The sequence below is a fragment of the Hylaeus anthracinus genome, unplaced genomic scaffold, assembly GCF_026225885.1.
Source record: "Hylaeus anthracinus isolate JK02 unplaced genomic scaffold, UHH_iyHylAnth1.0_haploid 4, whole genome shotgun sequence".
Classification (NCBI taxonomy): domain Eukaryota; kingdom Metazoa; phylum Arthropoda; class Insecta; order Hymenoptera; family Colletidae; genus Hylaeus; species Hylaeus anthracinus.
This window is the reverse complement of record NW_026535289.1, coordinates 7,976,493-7,999,215: the sequence shown is the minus strand read 5'-3', so window position 1 is coordinate 7,999,215 and position 22,723 is coordinate 7,976,493. Positions and strand designations below refer to the sequence as shown.

The 22,723-nt window shown below is 42.0% G+C and overlaps 1 protein-coding gene across 2 annotated transcripts in view; it reads right to left on the bottom strand.

Moving 5' to 3' along the window:
* LOC128894948 (discoidin domain-containing receptor tyrosine kinase B-like) overlaps nucleotides 1-22,723 on the bottom strand; it is a 119,676-nt gene that overhangs the window by 59,492 nt on the left and 37,461 nt on the right. For both annotated transcript variants that reach the window (XM_054157063.1, XM_054157064.1), the window contains exon 2: nucleotides 7,399-7,533. In XM_054157063.1, the coding sequence (XP_054013038.1) occupies nucleotides 7,399-7,489 (91 nt within the window). In that variant the 5' untranslated portion in view covers nucleotides 7,490-7,533. The remainder of the gene's footprint in view (nucleotides 1-7,398; nucleotides 7,534-22,723) is intronic.

Sequence of the window (22,723 nt, the reverse complement as noted above, 5' to 3'; positions counted from 1 at the left end):
TCAATGGACACTTTCGCGAATATACGATCGGGAGTCGCGTTAGAGGTGTCCAAATCATCGCGAAGTTGAATATCGAACTTGGCTAATTTGTTATCAGCCGGAAAGCTGGAGCGGGACGGGCAGAAATCTTCCACTCTGACCAATTTGCCCCAGTTACCGAACTTCTAACATTGTTAACCGTCTCGGCTCGACTTATGGGAACTCTTCGCCTCGAAGAGAATGTATAGATCACCTTCTACCTCCGGAACGGACCCAACGTCTATGGCAATGGACGTCGAGAATAATAAAAGGCTTTTTCTCAAGTTCCTACGAAGAGAGTTTACGCGGTCCTAGCGCGAGTATCTCGACGGAATATTAAATCAGGGAGGGGTCACGTGGCAAAATATTTTCATGGGATACTTACCGTGCGTTTTTCATAGAGCACGGTGTGAATGGTGGCCGAGTGGAAAGGTGATGCATGTACAAAGTGTTTTGAAACTTTAAGCAAAGGTTTGAGTGGTCGATAAAATTCATAGAGGGAGGAAGAAAGGTTTTATTGGCGAGGCGATGGATAGCTGTTTCTATGCCTCGAGTATACTATGTTCCATCCGAAAAAGTGGCTTATAAATAGATTGCGAATCCTGATGCATTCGTGGCAAATGAAAATATGGAAGAATGTTTAAGAACGTACACAAAATGGAAAAGTATATAAACTACATGTTATACTGTATAGAAGATAAGACACATTCATTTAAGTTTCAATTATTTTTCTGGATTTGCGGATATATAAATTTGCATAAATATTCGTAGTCTACATGTAAATAAATTCTACAGGCACTCAACCTACAGATGTCTTGCATGAAACACGGGTATCGTTACTTTTCTTTTTTTTCGGATGATTTCAGTCTTCACAGTTGCAAAAACCTAACGACAGAACTAATATGTCGATCGTTTTTCACCCGACCGTAGGAGAGGGTTAAAGTTCTCCAATCTAAATCCTCTCACATCTATCCATTTAAAAACATATTCGATTTCTGACATGTAAATCTGTTTGAATTTCAGATAACAAGTGGTTACAAGCATCCCCCCATACAGCACTTCCTCATTTTAATCTCCATGCCAGCTACAAATTCTCATAATTCCTGTAAGAACGAATTTACGCAAACCCAGCGACATCACCCCAGAATGAAACCCGCAAAAACTTGCAAGCCTATAAAAACCATGCACTTCCAAGCTCGTAGTTGCATCCAGTCGACGAAGCTCGTAAGTTAAGCGGTCGTTGTCGCGACGTCGGCGTCAAGTTTAAAGATTAACGCGCAAACGCTGGATCCGCGCGTTGAATCTCGCCGCACCCTTTGCCCCCGCAGGCGGTGTCGCCGTCTATTCAGACACAGGAACTCAAATATGATACATTAACCACCTATCTGCGCTTTTGTCATTCAAATCGGTTAACTCGGGAGCCAACGGGCGCTGAATCCACCGAGACGCCTACGTTTCTCATACGTTCGCCCGAGTGGGCGCAAAGTAATCATTTTCCCTGGAACAATGGCCGCTCTTATGCATGTTTCAGCAGTCACCCGGAACCCGACTGGACACCTTTCGGAGGATCAACGTCGCGGAGTCCGCGGTACCGCGACGAGAACGGACAAAGAGAAAGGCCAGAAGTCCTCGAAAGCGTCTCGAGATGGCGGCCGGGTGCGTCCCGTGCTTGCACTTATCTTTGTGCGACTGTTTGCCCAACCACCAAGACAGACCATTTACCATAACGAGGGAAACGTAAGCTTCAAGCAGAACTCCTTGACGCCCGACGAAAGCTCGCAACAATGGTTGTTCGCCCCTGAACTCGCCTTCCACCCGCGCTGTCGACCTTTTCCGCTCCCCCTGCTCTTTTCGCTTCTGCCCTTCTTTCGCTTTCCCTCTGTTTTCCCAGACCCCTTTGACCGTCACTGTCACAGGCCTTTCTGTACTCGCGATTTTCTCCAGACCGAACTGGTCAGTCGAGGGAACTTGATGCCGAGCAAGTTGAATCGCTGTAATGCTTGCCATATTTTTTGTTTGTTTATAGTTGAACGTATTTGAATTAAATTTTGACTCGATGTAGGTTTTATACAGTTTTTGTTTTTAAGGTTAATGAATTGTTTGGAAAGTGATGTGTGATTATTTTAAATCTAGGTTACGTCTGAGGAAACGAGAGGCATGGAATTAAAACGAAATGGAAATGAAATGGAAGTGAAACGAGAGCTAAAAGTCCGCACAAAGGTAGACCTAGTTAGACAAAACAAACGAAGCAGGTCTGACGAGCCAGACATGGTCAAACAAGGCTAAACGAGATTGACAGGACAGACAGAACAGACAGTTTGTGTAAACTGTAAGATCGTGCAGGTCCAAGAAATGTATTTTTCAAGTTTTCTATTACATTCCTTGCCATAGAAAAATATAATAGACTTGAAATTTAATTAATGTTTCATTTTTCATATCTTCCCACAACTGTAATCGCTAGAGTACCGTGCACATTCGACTCGTTGATTGCTCCCAATTAACTCACGAATCGTTAAATTGTTCCGAGTACTCCATAGTATCCAATTAAGTAAAGAGTGGACTGTGTTTCTCCAAAGTCGTCGAGGATATTTCTCCGAAGTACCTACGTAAAGGACGATCTTCTTGAAATGCGATCCTTTCGGATGGAGTTTGACGGAACGGTCCGGGTGTATCGACGTCAGCGTTTCGAGGCTCGCCTAGACAATTGATTCCATTGGTTCCTGGAGAGTAATCAGTGCCCCCGGCTTTCGTATCGCTCGGAAAACCAATAGGATCAAAATGGGCCGATGTTGTCGTTCATCGTAGAAACGGCGTGCTCCAGATCGCCGGTAAACGGGAAAAGTATCGCATGATTGAGGCCACGGAAGACCTGTTCCGATTGAAAATGTTTTCCCTAGCGTCCCCTCTCTCGCGATTCAACGACCGTGCAAACGCAAACGTCTGACCGTTCCTTTCCCTCTGGAAGTTGAAAGTTGAACGTACATACGTCGGGGGTTGTTTCGGCACGAAAACAATTTCTTTTACTCACTTTCTAACGTTGCTCGCAATTAGGTCGGTCAAAGGGAAAGGCGCTGTTGGCATCGGACGGACGGAAAAATACATTGTTACGCCAAAAGCAGGCGTCATTTGAAAGAGTTACCGCTTTTAAAGCGAACGCATTGTGTAGGAGAATGTACGTCTGACGCGCAACAAAAGAAAATTCTTAAATGGTCTTTGAAACGAGTGGCCTTCCAAGCATCTTTGTGTAACTCAACCTACATCTCCCTAGTTCCCTTTAATATTTCATTCGAAGGGGGGAAGGATACAGCCGTCGATCTTCCGAGCAGCTGAAACGCGACAGTGGTATTTAATATTTCAATTTACGAATTAGAATTCAAGATCCCGTCTCGCGACCTAGGCGAGTCTTCTTTTTTTAGAGCTTGGTATTCTATTTCATGTGCCGTGTGTGTACTTTAATTAAGCACGCGTTTATTTAAAGTAAGATGATCTTGGTTTATTTAAATTGCGATGGTCTGGATTTGAATAAACCAAGAACGTCACGATTTAAATAAACCTGTGGTATTTGAGCTCGCACTAAAAAGCTTGATTAAAATACTACCACTCGTAGAATTATCGTTTGACACTTAAGGGAAGAGGAAAAGGAGCAAGAAATTGATCAAATGTTAAATATTATTTGGCTCGATTAGAAAAAAGAAAAATAGAAATCATTGCGAAGAAGCTAAACACACAAACTGCAAGATGAGAAAAGCGAAGGTTTGATCAAAATATTAGGAATAAAAATTAGAAATTAATTCTGTCTTCGTATTCACTCGTCATTTTGTCACGATAGAGTACCAACCTATCAAGTCTACCTAATCACACGACATAGTTCGCTTTAGAAAGCCACCGAATTGATTCTTACACCTGATACATCTAGTTTATCCCAACGAGCAACTGATTACTTGCTCCATCGACAACACCTGATCCCAAAATGTTACATTTACGCCCAAAGAACCCATCGCGCGAGAGGAATATCGATAACGCGGAGAATATATCGAGCAGATTTCCGTGGGAAGATTGTAAAATTTTCCAATAACAATTCCCGACGTGTTTCTCGTTTTCCTGTTTTCGCTCGGTCGATTCACCCTCGTTTCCCTCTTCGCGCCGCTAATTCTTCCCTTTTCACCAGAAACCCCATTCCGGCACTCGCGTAATCGAGCCGATTCCACGCGAAAAGGGAACAACGCCTGTATTCCAGGGAGCTAGGAGTTTCGTTTTTTTCTTCTCCCACTTTTTTTTCTCTCAACCCTCGACGCCAGAACGTTTACTTTCGTACGTCGAAAGTCGAGCGTACAGTTGCGGAATACATCAGGAGTTTCGAGGCACGTATAAAGTCTATTTTATGGGCGTCGGGGATAAAGAAAAGTTTCAATGGTTCGAGCAAACGTAAACGGAATTTCGCCCGATCCGAAGCGAGGGCAAAACGGTATTCCAGGTATGTGACGAGAGGCTGAGACACAGGAATACTTCCAGACGCAGGCTCTTCGTTACGGGTGCCGCCGCGGAAACACCGATAATCTTGAAAACTTGGAAAGTACTTCGGAGGATTCATGGGGAACCACGTCGCTCCCTCAACCGATAATCGCCCAACGAAAGGAGTTCGTCCACTAAATCTTGGTAAATTTCTTTTGGAAATTGTGGTGAAAGTTCGGTAAGTGGCCCGTCTAGGTCACGGACCTGGAGAAGGTTGAGATTTTTTTTTAACGGAAATATATCGAGAAAGTGAATTTCCAACTCTGCACGTGTAGTTTTTCGTGATTTTTCTAGGTGTAGACATTCTCTCAACAGGGAAGTTTTTCAATAATTATTCAAAGCAGCGTAGGAAGGGTTCTTGGCAAGAAATTATTAAGATTGAATCTAAACCCGAATCTGAATAAGCTAAAATCAGAAGAGAGGATGAAGTGTAATGAACAATGTTATACTCGACGTATGATAGTATATTCAGTGTTATAATCATTATTTACGAAATAACTTATCCCCTCACTATCGTTTCATTCGCAGTCCTTACTTCGCCAATTTTTCCCAGGTTAATATACTAGTATTCCCAACATTAAAAAAACGTAAGAGTTTACGAACTACTCCTCCGCAATCTTGTATTAAATTTAGAAATTATTCATGCTTATACCGTTCCCGCAAAAAATTCTCCAAGGAACAGGTACCTTCTCCGCGCTGCCAATGAGAATATCCCGTTAATATTAAAAGTCGAACAGAGACCAGGAAAAACCGATAAACCACGCGAACAGTAGCTTCCAACTGCGCGTAATATTGTACACCGATAAATCATCGATCCCTCGGTGGCGCTGTTTAAAAATCAAAGCTCGTCCCAGTGAGAACCAGCAACAGCCCGGCGCATTTAATATACATAGGACGCCGACAGAGAGTAATCGATGGGACTTGCTTATTGGCAATTTGTCGAGCGATGAGATGGGATGTAGAAACCTGATAACGAGGAGGTTGTTTTCCGAAGATGAGGCTGCCTTACAGGCGTAAAATCATCCCTGACCGTCGACCGCGTCGCAGGGGACGCCGCGGTAGGCGTCATCCATGTCAGGAGAGCGAGCAACACATTCTGCGTGGGCTGTGAGAGCTGAACGGCTTCGAAATGAAGGAAATTTTAAGATTTTGACTGCGAATATCGTATATCTTGGTAGGATTTAAATTGGAGGACAGCTATGTTCAGATAAATGCAGTTCCACTGCAATAATAAAGTAATTTGGTTCATATTCTTGCACCTTTTGAACAGGTTGCAAACTAATTATTGGGAGCAGGAGGTGGTGGACTCGAGAACCTAGGCGCGAAGAAGTGTAACAGCACCCCGGTGCAGACGGTTGCGTGGGCGCCAAGGATCGGGGAGGGGACGGGCGAGACTCTTCCGCGGGATGCAATTTATCCTGTCGCATTAGATTCAAAGTAATTGATCCCCCGGGCGGGTGTAGAATAGCGAGTCATTACTTCAGACTGATGGCACCCCCATCGCCGTAGACTGGTCGGAGGAAAATAAAAACTCGGAGATCACCTGCTCCCGATGAAAAATTTGACGGCCGCGGGCCCGGCGCAGGGTAGCAGGGGATAGAAGGGAGGAAGACAGAAAGGAAGGCTTCGAAGGGGTTACTTTCCAGCCGAGGAACGCGCTCCGCAGCCGCAACACCCGGGGAAATTCGTTGGTAGGAACCGGGGATGAGCCTCCATCCCTCTTCTGACCTGGTTTACGCCGCGAAATTCTTATTCTTTATGCAACCGAGGTGTTCGTGGATTCAATTTCGAAAAAAAGGCCCGAAGGGGAAATTGAATTCGTGAAATGTAGCTTTGCACCTCGAGAACCCGTGTCTGAGGGGTTAATTCGCCCTTCGTGGGAGCGGGTAGTGGAGCACGTAGGTTAGTAAGGTCTACCTTGTGGGTGAAATCGAGTTGAAGTCTGTTCAACCATTTCTTCTAACGTCAATATCACAGCCGTGCAAATGTAGCGGGTACCTTTTGTTATCGTATGTAATTAATTTCGTGTTCTTTCGTAGAATGAAGAAAAGGAATTGGTATTTAATAACATGTGATGCTTATTGTGAGATATAAGGTGTTCTATAGTTCGATGTACTTCAGTATTTGATACAAATAGTGCAGTGGAAGATACTGTTTTTTTGAATGAATACATCGCCAATTAAAGGGACTATATCTTCACAATTTCAAACGTGATACAGATCACTTAATTACTTTAAAGACTCCAATTGCTGAACAGTTCAAATTCCCAAGACGTAGTACAAAGTCAAAATGTTCTTAAAAAATTATTCAACTCACTACTTTGAACACAACTACGTTTTTGTTTTTATTTATATACGCCAGCGAGCTTCCACTCGAATCCTATCAACGTTTCCTTCGCAATCGTAATTTCTCCAGAAAATATCGCGACCAGAATACCGAAATTACTTCTTACACTACAGTTACGGTTAACGTGTCCATTAATTATTCGTAAATTTCATAAAGCGTTGAACTATTGATGAAATTCACGCGACGAGGCTCGAGCCGCGATACGGCCAGCCAAATCTGCCGTAATAATTGAATCCGGTGTCAAAATTCACTACACTTAATAGATATTGTCGAGCATAATACGTCTCGTGACACCGTTTGGACGCGAGAGGAGAGCCGGTGTCGTTTCAAATGAAATTCTATCCGCACGACGACGCTCGCTTTCATATTCATGGACTATTAAAATTTGCCAACCATACGTAACAGTGAGCCGGAATGATTGAAATCTGAATAAAACACGAGCGCCGTATAATTCTATTACTGTATCGCGGGATACCGTCCGAAAGTAGAATATTCTACGGCAATGTGAAACAAGTCGCTCACGTATATCGAGTGCTCGGGCATCGCGAGGCGGACCGAACAGCGTCAGCAGTGCACAGAGCTTGGCAATTATTGGCAGGCGATCAGTCTTCATGGTCGCTGAGGGGTGGTGTCTTCATGGAACCTCGTGTCGATTGCCTGCAACACAAATTATCGCAACACATGTACTTTCGAGATTGTTTGATCTTGATCAGATTTGTAGAGTATTAAATAGGGGGTGGAATTTTCCCTCAAGGGACTGTGGCAGGGTCATTGTAATAACTAAACTAGAATATACAGTAGTCTTTGGCTATTCAAGTAAAATCAAGCGAAATATTTTTCAAAATAAAAATCAAATAGATTGCATTAGTAGCCCTTTGTCTCTTGATAAATTTTAATTTACGCAGATAGAATCAAATGCAAACGTCTGAGAAGTGTTTAGAATTAAATATTTAAACGTGTCTTTACTATATTAAAGTCTGCGTTCAATATTATTTATTAGTCGTAATGGACTACAAGTAATTGAGCTCTCCCTTGCAAACCGTGATAAATCATGCCATTAAACCTTCAGGGTAACTTGATCTTTCAAAAATAAATAACCTTCGCGCCTCAATATACATCACAATACAAAATACCTACATTCTTCTCGCAACCGTCGATCGTAACAGTCATCTATCTCCCGAGATACCTCATCATCCCTTCTTTATTCCACGCGACACGCGCACAATTCAACCTTCATCGCGCCCTAACAATATCACCTCCGTTGTCCTTTAGACTCGATAAAAGCATCGGTCGTTCCTGTGTCTAGTACAAAAACCAGCCCTCAAAAATGTCAAACTACCTCACCTGTTTCTTTTAATTCAATATAATTAATTTTTCGTCCCTAATTTAATTTCAATAGCAATAATTCCAAAGAATGGCCCGCCATACAAAAAAATGTCTTCGAACGACTAATGAAAGAAGTAAATATCGTATAGACTATATCTACAAACTGTAATTTCAAAGTCTGGGGTCGCCACTTTTCTTTGGACACGAGAATCTAATGACGGTAGGTGTGTAACTGACCCGTGTTGGCAAATATTAAAGTTGACGAAAGGGGAGGCGAATAAAAAGTCACCAGCGGCGAACGTGTTAAGGGTGAAACTGCGGGCTGTGGACATTTCTTTTGCTTGGCACGGTCCTGGCCGACCAGTCGAGGCCCCCCCCCCCCTCCCCTCACCCCCCGGTGGTCTCCGTGGTACGTGTGTCGCCTAGAGAAACAGAGAGACTGACTCGTAATCGAGTCCCCGCTCAATTAGCCCAACCATGCACTTTTTTTCGTCCTTCGTGTCGCCAACGCGAAAAGAGCTAAGAGGGGTTAGAACGACGGAGAGAAAAGGGGTGGCATTCCTTTGGCTTTGCTCCATTTTTACCGCAGCCGGAAACGGCTCTTACGGTCACGCAGCTACCATTCGACTGTGGCCACTCGTCTCATCTATCGTCGAAATAAAGAAAGGAATTTCGCTCGAATCGCTTCTGGAATCTAGACAAAGCGTAATTAATGGTGGGAAACGTAATTGATTGCTGGGGGAATGTCCAGACGATTGTCATTAGCCGGCCTCTTTTTGTTCTTTGGGACACATCGGTGTCGGCGACTGTATCGGAACTACAAGGGACTCCATACGTTCCGCTTTGACCATTGGTCCTTTTGCGGAGGGATGAACGTATGCGAGGAACGTTTACCCTTGTGTGTATTCGTTACGCCTCTCGCGACAAATTAACCCTCGAGTGCTACGGTAACTAATTTCTGACACGGTTCAGAATTGAAATTTTATTCCTCTCTTATTTATTTCTTGTGCGTTGAGGATTAATATGAGGATTAATAATTTGATCACGTAATGCAAGCCCCGAGAAATGATTCTCGCACTGTTCAATTATTAATCTCATTGTTTGAGTAAATTAATATGCTAATTTCCCAGAGGTTTCGTGTTCGTTATATTGGTCCAATTCAGTGAGAATGGTGCGATCGGCCGAGCAGTAATTAAATGTATACCAAATAATTGCCGAACAGTCTTTACTTGCACGCGATTAGTCGAGTACGCTTGAGGCTCGTCGATTGCTCTTTCATGGACTCCGTTGATAGGCCATGTAGATATAGGTATGTACATGTATATACATCTCGTTTAGATGGGCACGTTTAAAGGTACCCGTGCCACTACGATATCGATCGTTCGATATGACGGCGCTACCTCGTTATCTTGTGTGATATGTTGATAGTACGTAATACACTTCATCGAAGATATTTGGCGTCATTACCATAATGCCTCGCTATAAAGTTCGCGTTTAAATTTACCAACTAGAGCGCGTTTAATGTCCCCCTCGATTATAACTATTGGTGTCCTTATGATCACCATTTTCAATCGTTACATTTATTCCAAAATCATGTAGAATTTTCTAGAACAGATGAGAAGTGGTTTATATAATAATTAATTACAATATATGATCCATACAATAAATAAAAATAACACCTAAAACTAGTAATTGTATATATTATGAATAATTTGAGAAATAGTATTCCTTAAATATAATAAAATGATTCTTTACTATACTATATCGAGTATAGTATAACCATAAATGGTTCAACGTGAAATATAATTTGACTTTACAAATGAAATTTGAATTTTCGTCGAACAAATAACACTTTAGTCGACATTTTTATCCAAAGAAGAATTTTAACCGTATTTATGTCTAACTTTCGTCTCGCCTACCCCGGTCGTCCCTCTTGCTCCAGAAAGGAGAACAGGAGATACAGAATTAGAAGGGTGACGAAGTTAGAAAGAGGCAGCGAAGAGAAACGAGCCCGATATCGCCCAGGAAGTTTCGCCATTAAAAGAAGTCAAGAACGGTTTCGTGGAATTTTTCGAGACCAGGGCGTAGTTTCAGAAGACTTGCCCCCCCCCCCCCTCCCCCCGTAATGACGAGGACTGCGGGGCAATTTCTTTCTGCTGCCGTTGCAAAATACATTCGAGATTTTATGGACTCCTCGGCCAGAGTCAGTGAAACTTGCGGATTGTAGCAGCTCGAATACCACCCCCACGGAATCCCGCAGGACAGATCCCAGGCGATACCTGTTTCGGGGTCGGGTTATGCGTGGCGAGATAACCGCATTGTGTTTCAAACTTTTCCGCCGAAATGCAACGCCTCACTTATGCGCGTTTTACGAGCGGATTGAACGGTCGACGCTTAGGTGCCGAAACACCACGCTCCTTTCATTATCGAGTCGTGGAAATTTATTATTTATTTATTATTATTGTGATATAACGAATCGATGCGTGGTATATTATTATTTCTAAATAATAGGATCACAAAATGATGAGGTGGCTAGACGAACAGATAAATAAGTGACTCAATGAACAATCAACCAAATACCTACGTACCTAAAGTGGTGAGGTGATGTTACGTGCATCGATGAATGCATCAATTCGAAGGCCAACTTCTCCTGAATGATCCATAATTATGAACCAGAGACGTTCATATACGCTTCTTATAATCGAATTCACTCAAGTCCCGTATTTTGGCAACTACGAGTTCGAAGCTTACTCGACCACTGAGTTACCATGAAGGTATAATTCCCATAAGAACCCTATTTACACATTCAGTGCTCATTCATTCTAATGCTGCATATGTAACACCACACAAACCCTTTCACAGAAGCAACAGCTCGGTGTACTTTTGCTACGTACGAGCTGTCCCATAGAAATTTCACAACACGGAAATCCGTTAATGAAAATCGCCGGACACGGCCAGATCTGGGTCACTTGGAAGATGATGTGGCTCCACTCGTGTCTCTCGAAATTGGGTTAGGTAAATTTCATGTGGATTGAACCAAAACATGAGGAGCTATAGAGAGATCACAAACACGTAGGTATTTAAGGTTAATAAAACTGCTGATGGGAGGGTCAAGATTAGTACTTACCAGAGATACTAATGTTCGTACCAAAAGGGTATAAATATAAAAAGTTGCGACTATACTAAGTGCGTTGACACTTACAGTGGGTGTAGAATGTATTCGTACATCAATCAATTTCCCAAAAGACTTTTGTGTGAAAACTTTTGTAGTTTCTTAACTTCCTTTTTTATAATCAATGATATTTTACATATTCTCGGAAGTCTCTAAGATAAATGTAGTCTAAACAACATTTACTAGTTAACATAATTTGTGAAATAACAAAAAAAAATGCGAAAAGTAGGTAAAAGTATAGAAGAAATAAGTATTTGTACGATTCTTATGACGAAATATTTACAGTAGAGTTTGTAAGGTAAACAGTTTAGTTTATTACTCCGTACGTATTAGAAAACATCAAATTTCCAGTAAAGTACTTTTAAACAGTTGTGCGAATACTTATTGCTTCAACATTTGTATCGATTAATTGTTTTTTTCTTGTTAATTTCACAAATTATATTAACTAGTAAATGTTGTTTGGACTATATCTACCTTAGAGACTTCCGAGAATATGTAGAATGTCATTGTTTATAAAAAAAATAAGTTAATAAATTACACTTTTACACAGTTTCTTTTGGAAATTGATCGGTGTACGAATACTTTCTACACCCACTGTACATAAGATTTTTCAAAAATTGGAGATAATCGACTCATTTTCTGGTTTATCACACAATCCTTCCACAGTCGAGGGGCAAGATTAAATACACAGAGCGATAAGTATTCTGTTACCAGACACCACCCTCGCCAGGAGTTGAATTTTAGTCTTTCCAGGAGCACCCTTCGAGCAAATTACCCGAGGTAATAGCCGATACATTCTGTCGAGGCAATATTGTTCCTGGCAATTGTGAAATCGGAATCCTGCTGCGGAAGTATCTATATGCCCACTGTTGGTTGCTTGTCCGCCATGTAAGACGTACACCCAGGGGAGTTTTCGTCCTGAATAGTTGGCAGAACGGGGCCTATCCCAGAGGACCTATCGCTCGCTATTATCGCGTACCCTGCGGTTTTAAGCTATCGCGGCACATAAGAGTGCCAAGAGAACTTTCACCCTCCCTGACGATCCTACCCTACCATTTTAGGTATAGCCACGAACCCTTGCCGTGGAATATCCTCCCAGCCGCATGTCCTGCGGCTTTCTTGCGTCTATCTCTTCTGTGGAGATAACGGCAGCCTGTTTATATAAGGCGTTAGGCTCCCTCTCCGTTCCTCCATGATGTATTCTGGCGTACCGCTAAATCTTTGGCTTCGGGGTTTCATGTGAGCCTATTTATCAGCGAGAACGACTATGGAACCATTTTTGGGGTAATTACCGCGGAGCACATGACTTATCATTCTTGGGTCCTCGGGAGAAGAGGACACTTTGAGATTGATAAATTCAGTCTTTGAAATAGGCAATTCTTCTTCTATAGAAATACAACAGTGTACAGTGTACTTTGTTATCTTTGCTATTTTGCTACTTGTAATCAAACTGTAAGCTTAGTGTTGAACGATTGAAAGCGATTAGACATTGTATAAGATGTATAACTAGAAATTAATGGGAAGTGGGAATGTCTGCACAAGTAAACGTAAAGGAAAGACGAGAACAGGGCAGAAATATCAAAGAAGTTAACTCCAAAATATTTACTGCACGTAATTTTTACTGAAATCAGTCACTTTGAAGACTGGAATGCTTCGAATCATTTTTGTGGCGCAGTGAATTCACTTCAGCGCACTGTGAGACACCGACACTCAACTCGGGAGCGTTATTCTCTCGACGTTTAGGAGCAGGTGGAACCGATGCGGCTCGTTCATTCACTCCCGAATTATCTAGTCCTCGTTGCATCGTCGCGCTCGCGGCATTAAAAAAGTATCGATAAACGATATTCTCGATAAGTCCTGGCTGTTTGTCTTGAACCACCGTGACGCAGCGTAAGCGCCAGCGCGAGCTCGCGTTATTATCCAAGCCACCAGTGCATCTGGAACTATCGCCTCTTTCTTCCCCGGAAGGAAAACAAAACGAGCGGATCCGCATTCATTCCGGCACGCGAATCACATCAGGTGTACGATAATTAATTAATACTCGCGAGCGTTTATGGAGTTCATTAAGCTGGAAGCTCCTCTTTGCAAGCATTCGAACGAAGTGGATTTAATACCATTTCCACCATAGCGATATGATCTTTTTCCTTCCTCAGACATCTCACGAGACGTTCTTGATTTGCGATTTTGATTAATAAGCGAAGTTGTGCAGTGTTTTATTTTGATGAGATGTAGGTGCGATGGAGTACTTGTAAATAATTAAGGAATGGAAGGTAGTTGGGTTTCTATTTAGAAATTTTATTAGGAAGATTATTCTTAGTTACATTCCTTTGGCTAGCAAAAATTGTCCTTAATTTGTTCCTAAATAGTACAGAGTAGATCTCAAGAAGCTTTCTAGCTTTCTAGCTTTCTTCACATCAATTTTTCAGAAAAACTCAAGCTAAGAAAATATAAAATTACTAAAGTATACTCAAGAAGTAATAATTAAATACCGAATTTTGTATTCTTCCTTGAAAAATGAGAAACTCTGCTTCCACGAATTCAAAACAAAGCCCCGCGATACATCAGCTTTTCCCAACCAAAGAAAATATCCTCTCATAAATACTAAGCTTCGTGCCAAGCGGATAATTAATTCCATTAATTCTTAAATTCATTTGCGACTCTGCTGGCAACAGTTATCGCGCGTTTTATCTCGTTCTAAATAATGCAGGCCACTCGTCGATTGTTTTTACAACGACGCTGTGGCGCTCGGTCCACAACAGGAAGCTGCATCGTTCTCGCGTTTTCCATCGGTTATTCATAATAGGGATGTTCTCCTCGTCCAACGTGGAACCGCGTTCGCACGGAGATAAATAACTCGCCTGGGTTACACATCGAGAATGGTCTCGACGCGCACTCGGCGGGGAGCCTGTTGAAATTTTCACAGCCTTCATAAATGTCATTAAATATTTTACGCTACACCGGCGGCGAGCTTTCGCGATCTGACCGCGTGCCTCCAGCTGCGCTTCACGGCCTTGCGAGGCACGAAACGCACGAAACGATCACGTATTCGTTACACGAGATCCTGGATGCGTCGCAACGCGTCCATTCGTTGAACGTGGCGTGCGTAAGTTAACATTTAGTCAGCTGTTTGTTGGAATTTTCACCAGATAGTCGTTATTAGTCGATGACAAATCGTAGATAATACATCGTACTAACTCTAAGAGGTTATCTAACAATTAAATGATCAGTGCCAGAAGAAAGCTCTTGTGAGTAATGCAGAGAGGCTCTCAGAGGTCAAAGTGAAAGTATTAATATTAATTAGTTGTTGTATTTAATGTGTCAAACAGCTAGTGTCCGTGAAGAAGGGCGCGTTTTAGATTTTTAGAGTCCAAACACAAGGGACCTCGTGTCCCCATTCCTGCCCCTAAATGTGGGTTCTCCTTTAAAAATTTAATTTCGTAAACTATAGAAATTATAGAATTAGACGTAGGAAATAAAATGTCACAATGCAAAGTAACTTTGTGCTTCCAATATAAATTTGATCGACGAAACATGAAATCGAAGGAAACGCATGATCGAGTGGCGAGTTAAAAAGTGGGTTAACGCAATTAAAGTTGCTTTTTCGTCACGCGTCGCTAGAATTCAGTTACAAATACGAGTGAATGGCAGAAACGAAAATGAAGAATAAATCCAATCTACAACCCATCCATCTTGAAAACGTATCGCGCGATGCGCAGTGTTTCAAAACTAAAGTCGTGTATTTTTTGGTGCGTGAGCAGACATCTTTAACCAACAAATCCTGACTATCCTGCTATCTTTGACTGTATAGTTTCATTTGGTCTCATTTCACATTAAAAACCAAGTAGAGACTGTTGGGTGCTTGGTGTCACAAGAGGAACATGGTTATGTGGATATCAAGATATTATTGCTATCATTTAAATTTGAAATTATCATTCGTGGGATGAAGAATACATGCACAATATTCGAAATTAATTAACAGTTCTCTGAAAAGATAATCTCAAATATGACCTTCCCTTAATTATTCAAAAGATTCCTAGTGTAGGGAATTAATCCACTGTCCATTAAATTCGACTGTCCATTAAGCATAACCAATACCGAACAGGGGGGATCCTGTGGGAGACTCCTGGACTGTAAACGGGTGCATCCGCCGGTGGGAAGAACAGTAGGAGAGACACTCAAGCGAATGGAACGCGATACACGCCGTTATCGCGATGATATAGCCCGCCACCGCGGAGGAAAATTGTACAACGTGCATGCAAAACGCCGCCAGGTTAACCGAACAACGTAACGAGTCTCTGTTTCAACCCTCGTGCACACCGCCGACAATGTCGACAGCGTGAAACGTAGCGGGGTCTTCATTAGCTGTTCGGCGCAGCCACCCTCCCACGCATGGCGTGCGCACGACGCGTTGAACGCCTAACTAGCATGAACCGACGCATTGTTCGACGGCGATAACTGCGATCTTTAATTCGCCGCGAAACTGTCGGGGGCTTTGGGTTAGTGCAACCCGTAGAAAGCGTTTGATTCTCCTGGATTACGTTGATTCCTAATTTCGCGAGTTTGTAATTAGAAATTGCGCTGAAAGCACGCGGCACATCCTGCGGATCTCGCGGAACAGTTTGCATAATGGTGGCGGCGGTAAACGTGTCGTGGACAGTGCTGTTTTAGAGCTTTGAGTTTGGTTCATTGAGAATTTTATTTTTTAATATTTAAGGAGTGGTACAGTTGCGGTGGAAACAAGAGAATTTTTTAATTTTTATGTAACGTAAAATAAATTTCACATAAATTTTTGAGTTTAAGATTAACAGAAAAGAATGGAGAGTAATGAATTCACCAATTACGATACATATTCGAGCATGAGATTATTATAAATAACTTATTTATTATTAATCTACACGAAAGAATACATACATGTATTTAGGCATAATGAATTATTTTAGAATAGTAGTCAATAGACGATTACATCAAGGTTACACTGGTCGGCGTCAAGCTATGTAAAGCATTCCACCGCTCCGCGATCCTGATACCAGGAAACTCGAGTCCGCGTTTCAACTTATAATCACCGCCATGATAAAAAAATCTCAAGATAGTTGCAATTTAACTTCGAAAGTTTTATCTCGAATTACAGCTTCGGGGGTGAAATAGTCGGGAATAATGTAAAGAAGCTGCGCGAGTCGTCTAATGTAATAAAAGGCACTCCCATTGTGCCCCAGATCCTACGTTCAGGATTTAAATTTCATATTTTAGAAATACCTATACAGCTTCACCGAGTTACGAACTTCCCTCTGTTTTAAATTCCAGAAACCTTTTGTCTAAACTTAATATATTCCGCGATATTAGAGTAAAACATTTTTAACCCATATTTCGATGGGTAATTTCATCCCTTAAATATGAATCCCAGTTGATGAGAAAAATACACGCCGAATATTTTTGTTTTACGAATCTGCAGAGTTTCATTTGTACTCGCTAGGCTACGCTGGTTCATGTAAATTCATGTTTTTTATAGGTTCAGATGAAGAATTGACATTTAAAGAAAAGTGTGTTATACATTCTAAACAGTGTAACGTGTATTTTACGAGTTTTATTATTCGACATTTCATATATTTTTGCATTTATACACGTCCCCGTACATTTTCTCACATTTTCACTTGCAATAAATACACAATCATCCGCAGTCTAGTAATCACAATATAAATAAAAAGAGAAATACTACTGGCAGACATATTTTTGTCACATATATTCGTAAAATGTTGACCCATCAATATACAAAATTCCACGAGCTATTATACTTTGTTATCATGTGCATTAGAAATTCAAGAAAAACTGCTCCTTCGCGTAGCACGCTAAAAGTAGCGAAACGTTTTTTTCCCCATTTTAGTGTTTCCTCCCCCCGCTCACGTGCAAGAAAAACGCTCGGGCAGCCGAACAACCTCTCCCCTGGTGCATTCTCGTAAAATTCCAGATTTTATCGGCCCCGTTTCCATTTCAATGACACCGCGCGCGGCGTTCAGCAACGAAGAAATCCGTTTCGGCCACGAACGTTGAACGCGCACGGTCGGCGCGCTCTTATCGCCGGCGCCGATACGGCCGCGTGTGCTCGTATCCGTGCAACGATGGTCGGAAGCGACGTGCATACGTTACGGTTCGACCGCTCCGCGAGCACCGACGACGCCTCGAACCGCCAGATCTGAAGTTATGATAACGCGTGAGAAACGCGTGCGACATGTTTCACCGTCGCGTTTTGTCCGCCTTCAACCCCCTGGCGTCGCCTGTAGTGTTTTATCGTTACCGGTCGCGCTGGCGACGCTGACCCCGACGTTCCGTTTACGCTCGATCGTTAATGGACAACGTCTGTAAATTCTGTCAGTAAATTTCGCTCCGATTCCGCGAAACCGCTCTCGCAATTTATCAAACATATTTAGTACTGTGTTTTTAGAGGAAATGAATAATAGATTCTTTGGTATAATAGATCGTTAGTTGAATTTCTGTAATTTCTGATAAAAAATAAAAATGTTTAAGTATACTGCAAGAGAGGAGGAAACTATTATAAAGTACAGTTCCGTACGAAACTTTCTGGACAGATAGATTTTGCACTTTATATTCCGAAAGGATATCACAACTTAGTAAATATGTAGTTCTGAAATAATAGATAGTTTATTTTGCAGTGTTTTCTTTCATTCGGCACACCTTGGTATCTAATATTAGTAAAACGTACCCTTGATATCGCTTTCGGAATATTCAGTGAAAAATCTATATGTCATGGTGCAACAAAGATGGAACCACTAACCCAAACCTAACCCCAGAAATGCACCAGTCACGGAGGAATGCTAATTAAAGGTGTACTAGCATCCAGTGGTCCATACGCGTACCCAGTGGCACACTAAGTACATAAGGGGTGGTAATCATCTCATTAATTCTTCTTCGAGGGCGCGCTTAAGATTTTATCTAATACAGGAATTACTCGAAGATTAAAATACCAAACGGAATATCCTATAGACGAACGCGTTAACGAGCATTATGGCCGGTAATTATTGACAATTAGCAGTCAAAGCGATTCCCCGATAATAGGTTGCGATTTAAGGGGTTGCAAACGAATGCTCGAACCGGTGAATGCGCGTTGTGAAGGGATTTCCAGAACCATGTATGAGCGTGGTTCGTACAATAGCGTACCTAAACGCGTGCGGAATATCATAGACAATACAAATAAGTTTAAGTAATTAATTTCACCCTCTGGAGACCGATGCATTCAGGCTGAACAAATAACAGCTTATTCAAAGCAGCAAAACTATCCTCCGTTCGCTTGAGTAAATACAAGATTATGTGTGGAACAATATCAGTCAAATTCTGATTAATATTTACTATCAATGTTTTTTTCTGGTACGAACCCTATAATAAATACCTAATACGAACGAAGCCTATTTCTGTCTTACCAAAAATTTTCGATTTTTATTGCCTCACAAATCAAGAAATTAAACGCAACAACCTTCTCAGATTATTATACATGCTTTAAACAAAGGGATTCCTTTCAAACAGACCCTACGATAAATTGCGTCCCAAGGGTCCAAGTATCAGACGCTACGCCAGTGGGTGCGTGCGTAGCGTTTCGTGTCGCCACGCTGTTAAAAAAGCCTGCTCGCCGGAAGCGGCGTGCAATTTACTGGAATTACGTTTAATCATTAATGCCATGTCCGCGTTCAAGATGTACGTACCTGATAAACTCTGGTAATGACCGATGAATATGTTTTATCGACGATTCATTGTTTTCCCTCATATCCGTCCACCAACGGGAATCCCTTCGTGCGCGTACTTCCGACGAGCGTTTCAACGATACGGCTTATGAATTCCGTTAATTTTCAATGGGGGAGCTAAACGTTAAACGGCACAATCAGAATTGCTCGATTCGTTTGAATAGGGAACGAGACTCGATTTGCGGGCGCCAGGCGCGTGCTGTTCCTGTTTTTTTTTCCGGCGTGGAACGCTCGCATCGACGCAGTCGCCGTGTCATTATCGTTCCACCGCGACAGAAATAGCACGCATAAGTTACCATTTAGGGCAGAAGTAGTTCGAGGAACGCGCGCCGCGTCATCTCGAACAGGCGAATTTCCCTCGCTAGGAGCGGCCATTGCGATAAGATGCGAGAAATATGCTCCCGGAACATTTTGCCGCCATTGTTGTTACCACCTCTATCGGCTATACGTTGGACCTCTTTAAACGATCCCGTCTCTACGTGCCGCGTAAAGATACCATTCTCCCTTCTCCCTTTCGAATTTTTCTTCATCATAAAAAGTTACCGAGCCCCGGCGCCCGATTCAATTTTTCAGAATCGTTTATCAGAATTTCTCCAATGGCGTCCAACGACGGAGTCGGCGACATTTTTTCACGCGAATATGCATCCCATTATAACCATGCGTAAAGTTACAATTTTACTTAAATGTACTTCTCTCCAAGCAGACCCTATTATTTAAAAAGTTGTTAACATTTTGACTTACTTTATGCATTGAATACTATCTATACAAATCTAGTAAACACTATAATTCATTTGAGTATCGTCTTTCTGAGCAAAGTTTCTTAGAATCGTATATTGAAGTCAGAAGTAATATCGTAAGCGTTTTGCTTGGACGAATTTCATCTGCCTTTGAATGCGCACCACAACAAAACGGAAGCAAATATAAAAAAACGGATTGCACTACATTAAAGAGAAATTTATCCTTTATCGATTTACATAAACAGTTTTTCCATTTTTTGAATTCACGAAAATCGATTTTTGATCGCTGAAAGCCGTTTCCCACCGTACGACGGGCAGTATCGCCGTCATTTTGTATGAAAATGACAATAAAAAAATTGTTTTTCGTTCTTCAATATGTGTTAAATAAACCTTCTGAAAAGAAATTCTATTCCATTTGTCACACTCTCAAAATAAATGATCAAATTTAGGTCTTTCTTCTGCCTCTAGAGTGGTTTTACACCTTAATAAATTAAAAAATATGTATGCAGCTGACATTAGAAATAAAATCACGTACAAATAGATATACAATGTACAATACAATTTTTCATGCGACGTTTCGTTTTCCAGAATATTGATTTTAAAAGTTCATCGAGTATGCGTGCGATCGAGCGCGAACTCGACAGCCGCGTCTGACCATTACTCGCTATTTCTACTTCCTCTGGCGTCTGCAAACATTGACACAAGTATTATACCTATTTTAACTGGTTCTAGCTGGTTAGCAGATGATAATATCGATATTAAACAAGTGATACGACATCTCCATCGATGCTGGTGGTGATAAATGCCAATGTTAAAATAGAAATAACGAGAAATGGTCAGACGCGCAGGCCAAGTTTCTGTATCGATTTTGTCGAGAATGGAGCCTCGAACAGAAAAATGTTATTCTACGTTTTTGATGTACTCTTATTCGAAGAATCGCCCTGTTTCACTTACATTCCAGAATTTGCCTCGCTCTGAGTACACGGACGGAATTAACTGTTATCGAATTTAATCAAGATAATTTTGTATTTTCAACATTTCACACGACGTATTAAAGGTGCTTCTGTATTGAAGAAACACATGGCGCAAGATCAAAGATTTCAGTTTCAAGAAGTGAACTATTCTTGAGTGTCCTTTAACGGGTACTCTTAAAAACTATTCTTCAAATCTCTTCAACACCTTCGACCTAAAAAAGAATAATCGACATGAGATTACGTACCCTCAAAAGCCAAGCGAACTCGGTATGAATCGTTTGTATTTCCAGTATTATTCAAGCTACTCAGGTGTGATCCAAGTCTCCTTCACTGTACACGCATTATTTACCTGTTTCTGCCTGCACTTAAATTAGACAAAAATTTGGTAAAATCTCTTAAAACAGATGATTAAACCCTATGGACATACCAGTCCCATAGTCAGCAGTTGTAACGACCCCGTTCCTCCCATGCCTCGCGTCCCGTTGTCACGCGTCGCTTCCTAAACATCCTCCACGGTGTCGTAAAACGAAAGATTCATAAAATCTCCGGTGGCAATATCACGAGCTGGTTTGCACACCGTCCGCGGGAGACGGTGCTCTTAATTTTATTTAATACGGCTCGCAATTCGCCCTCTTAATTCGACTGTCGTCAGCTCGTTTAACGCCAACGTTATGGCTGTAAACTAGACGCCGCATCACGATAAGATCGCTGGCGTGCGAGCGAGCGAGCGAGCGAGCGAACGCCCACTGATTGGATATAAGAGCCGTGGGGTTTTGAAGGCAGAGGCAGGGGGGCTAAGGAAGAAGATTACCGTCAAGATGGATGCAGAGGAGGGCGATATTAATTGAAGCATAGGAGGTTACGCGGATAAGGGAGAGGGAAGAGGGACGGTTGCTAAAGCGAAACGTTTGATATCCGAGCTCTCTTGCAGATGAAGCGTGCACCGTCGTTTCATCCGTCGTGGCACCGCTGATGACGCTGGATGTTACTAATTTCGAGGCGCCACTCGCAAAGCTCAGCCCCCAGAATTCAAGCTGCGCGCTCGGCAGACGGGAAAATAGATTTCCCGGTGCACTTGGAACAAGTGCGACTTCGAAGGATCGACTCCCGCCGTCGTCTCTCCGGTTAAAGCTGTTATCGTGTTTTCTTGTAGCTGATTCACGCGAATTTCTAGTCAGATTTATTTCTATTACCTTCTACTTCTCTTAATTTTTTTCTTCTAGATTCGTCGAACTCTTGCCCACATTAAAAATTCTTGGGTTCATTAAGCAATGTCACTTGAAATTGTAGTTTCTATTCAGGACTTCCTGTTTCCTTTAGAATCACGTGTGTTTATTATAAAAACTCTTGAAACCTCGCCCCTAAATATAAGTGTTTCGTAAAAAAAATTAATTGTTCAATTCTAAAGCAAAGTATACCCCAGAGGGTGCACAGATTTTTAACTTGCCACTCACTTGAGATGTATAAATTTTATTTTCCCAAGTGTTTGAGAACAACTAGCCTAGACACAGGACCGTAAAGGGTTAACGAACCGCTTAATTTCGACAGCTGTACCGAGGGCAAGTGGCGTGCTTTCTAAGATACACTCGTGCACGAACGGAAATTAATTTTATGGTGTCGCAGTCACGCTCGTGCGCGCGCTGGAAAGTGAGGGAATGTTTTCGTCGTCGGGGGATCCATCCAGAATGCCAATGGGGCATACGCGCGGGTAGTTGTTTCGCCGTGATTCGATTTAAAATCGCAACTCGACGCGCGTGGCAAATTGCGACCGGGCGTAGATTTCAGTGCGGCTCGTTAATGTGGCGGAAATTAGGGGGCTAATGTAATATGCCGCTGGGAATAACTCGGCAAATCTTCATAACATTCGACGAGATTTTCGTTATAATTATT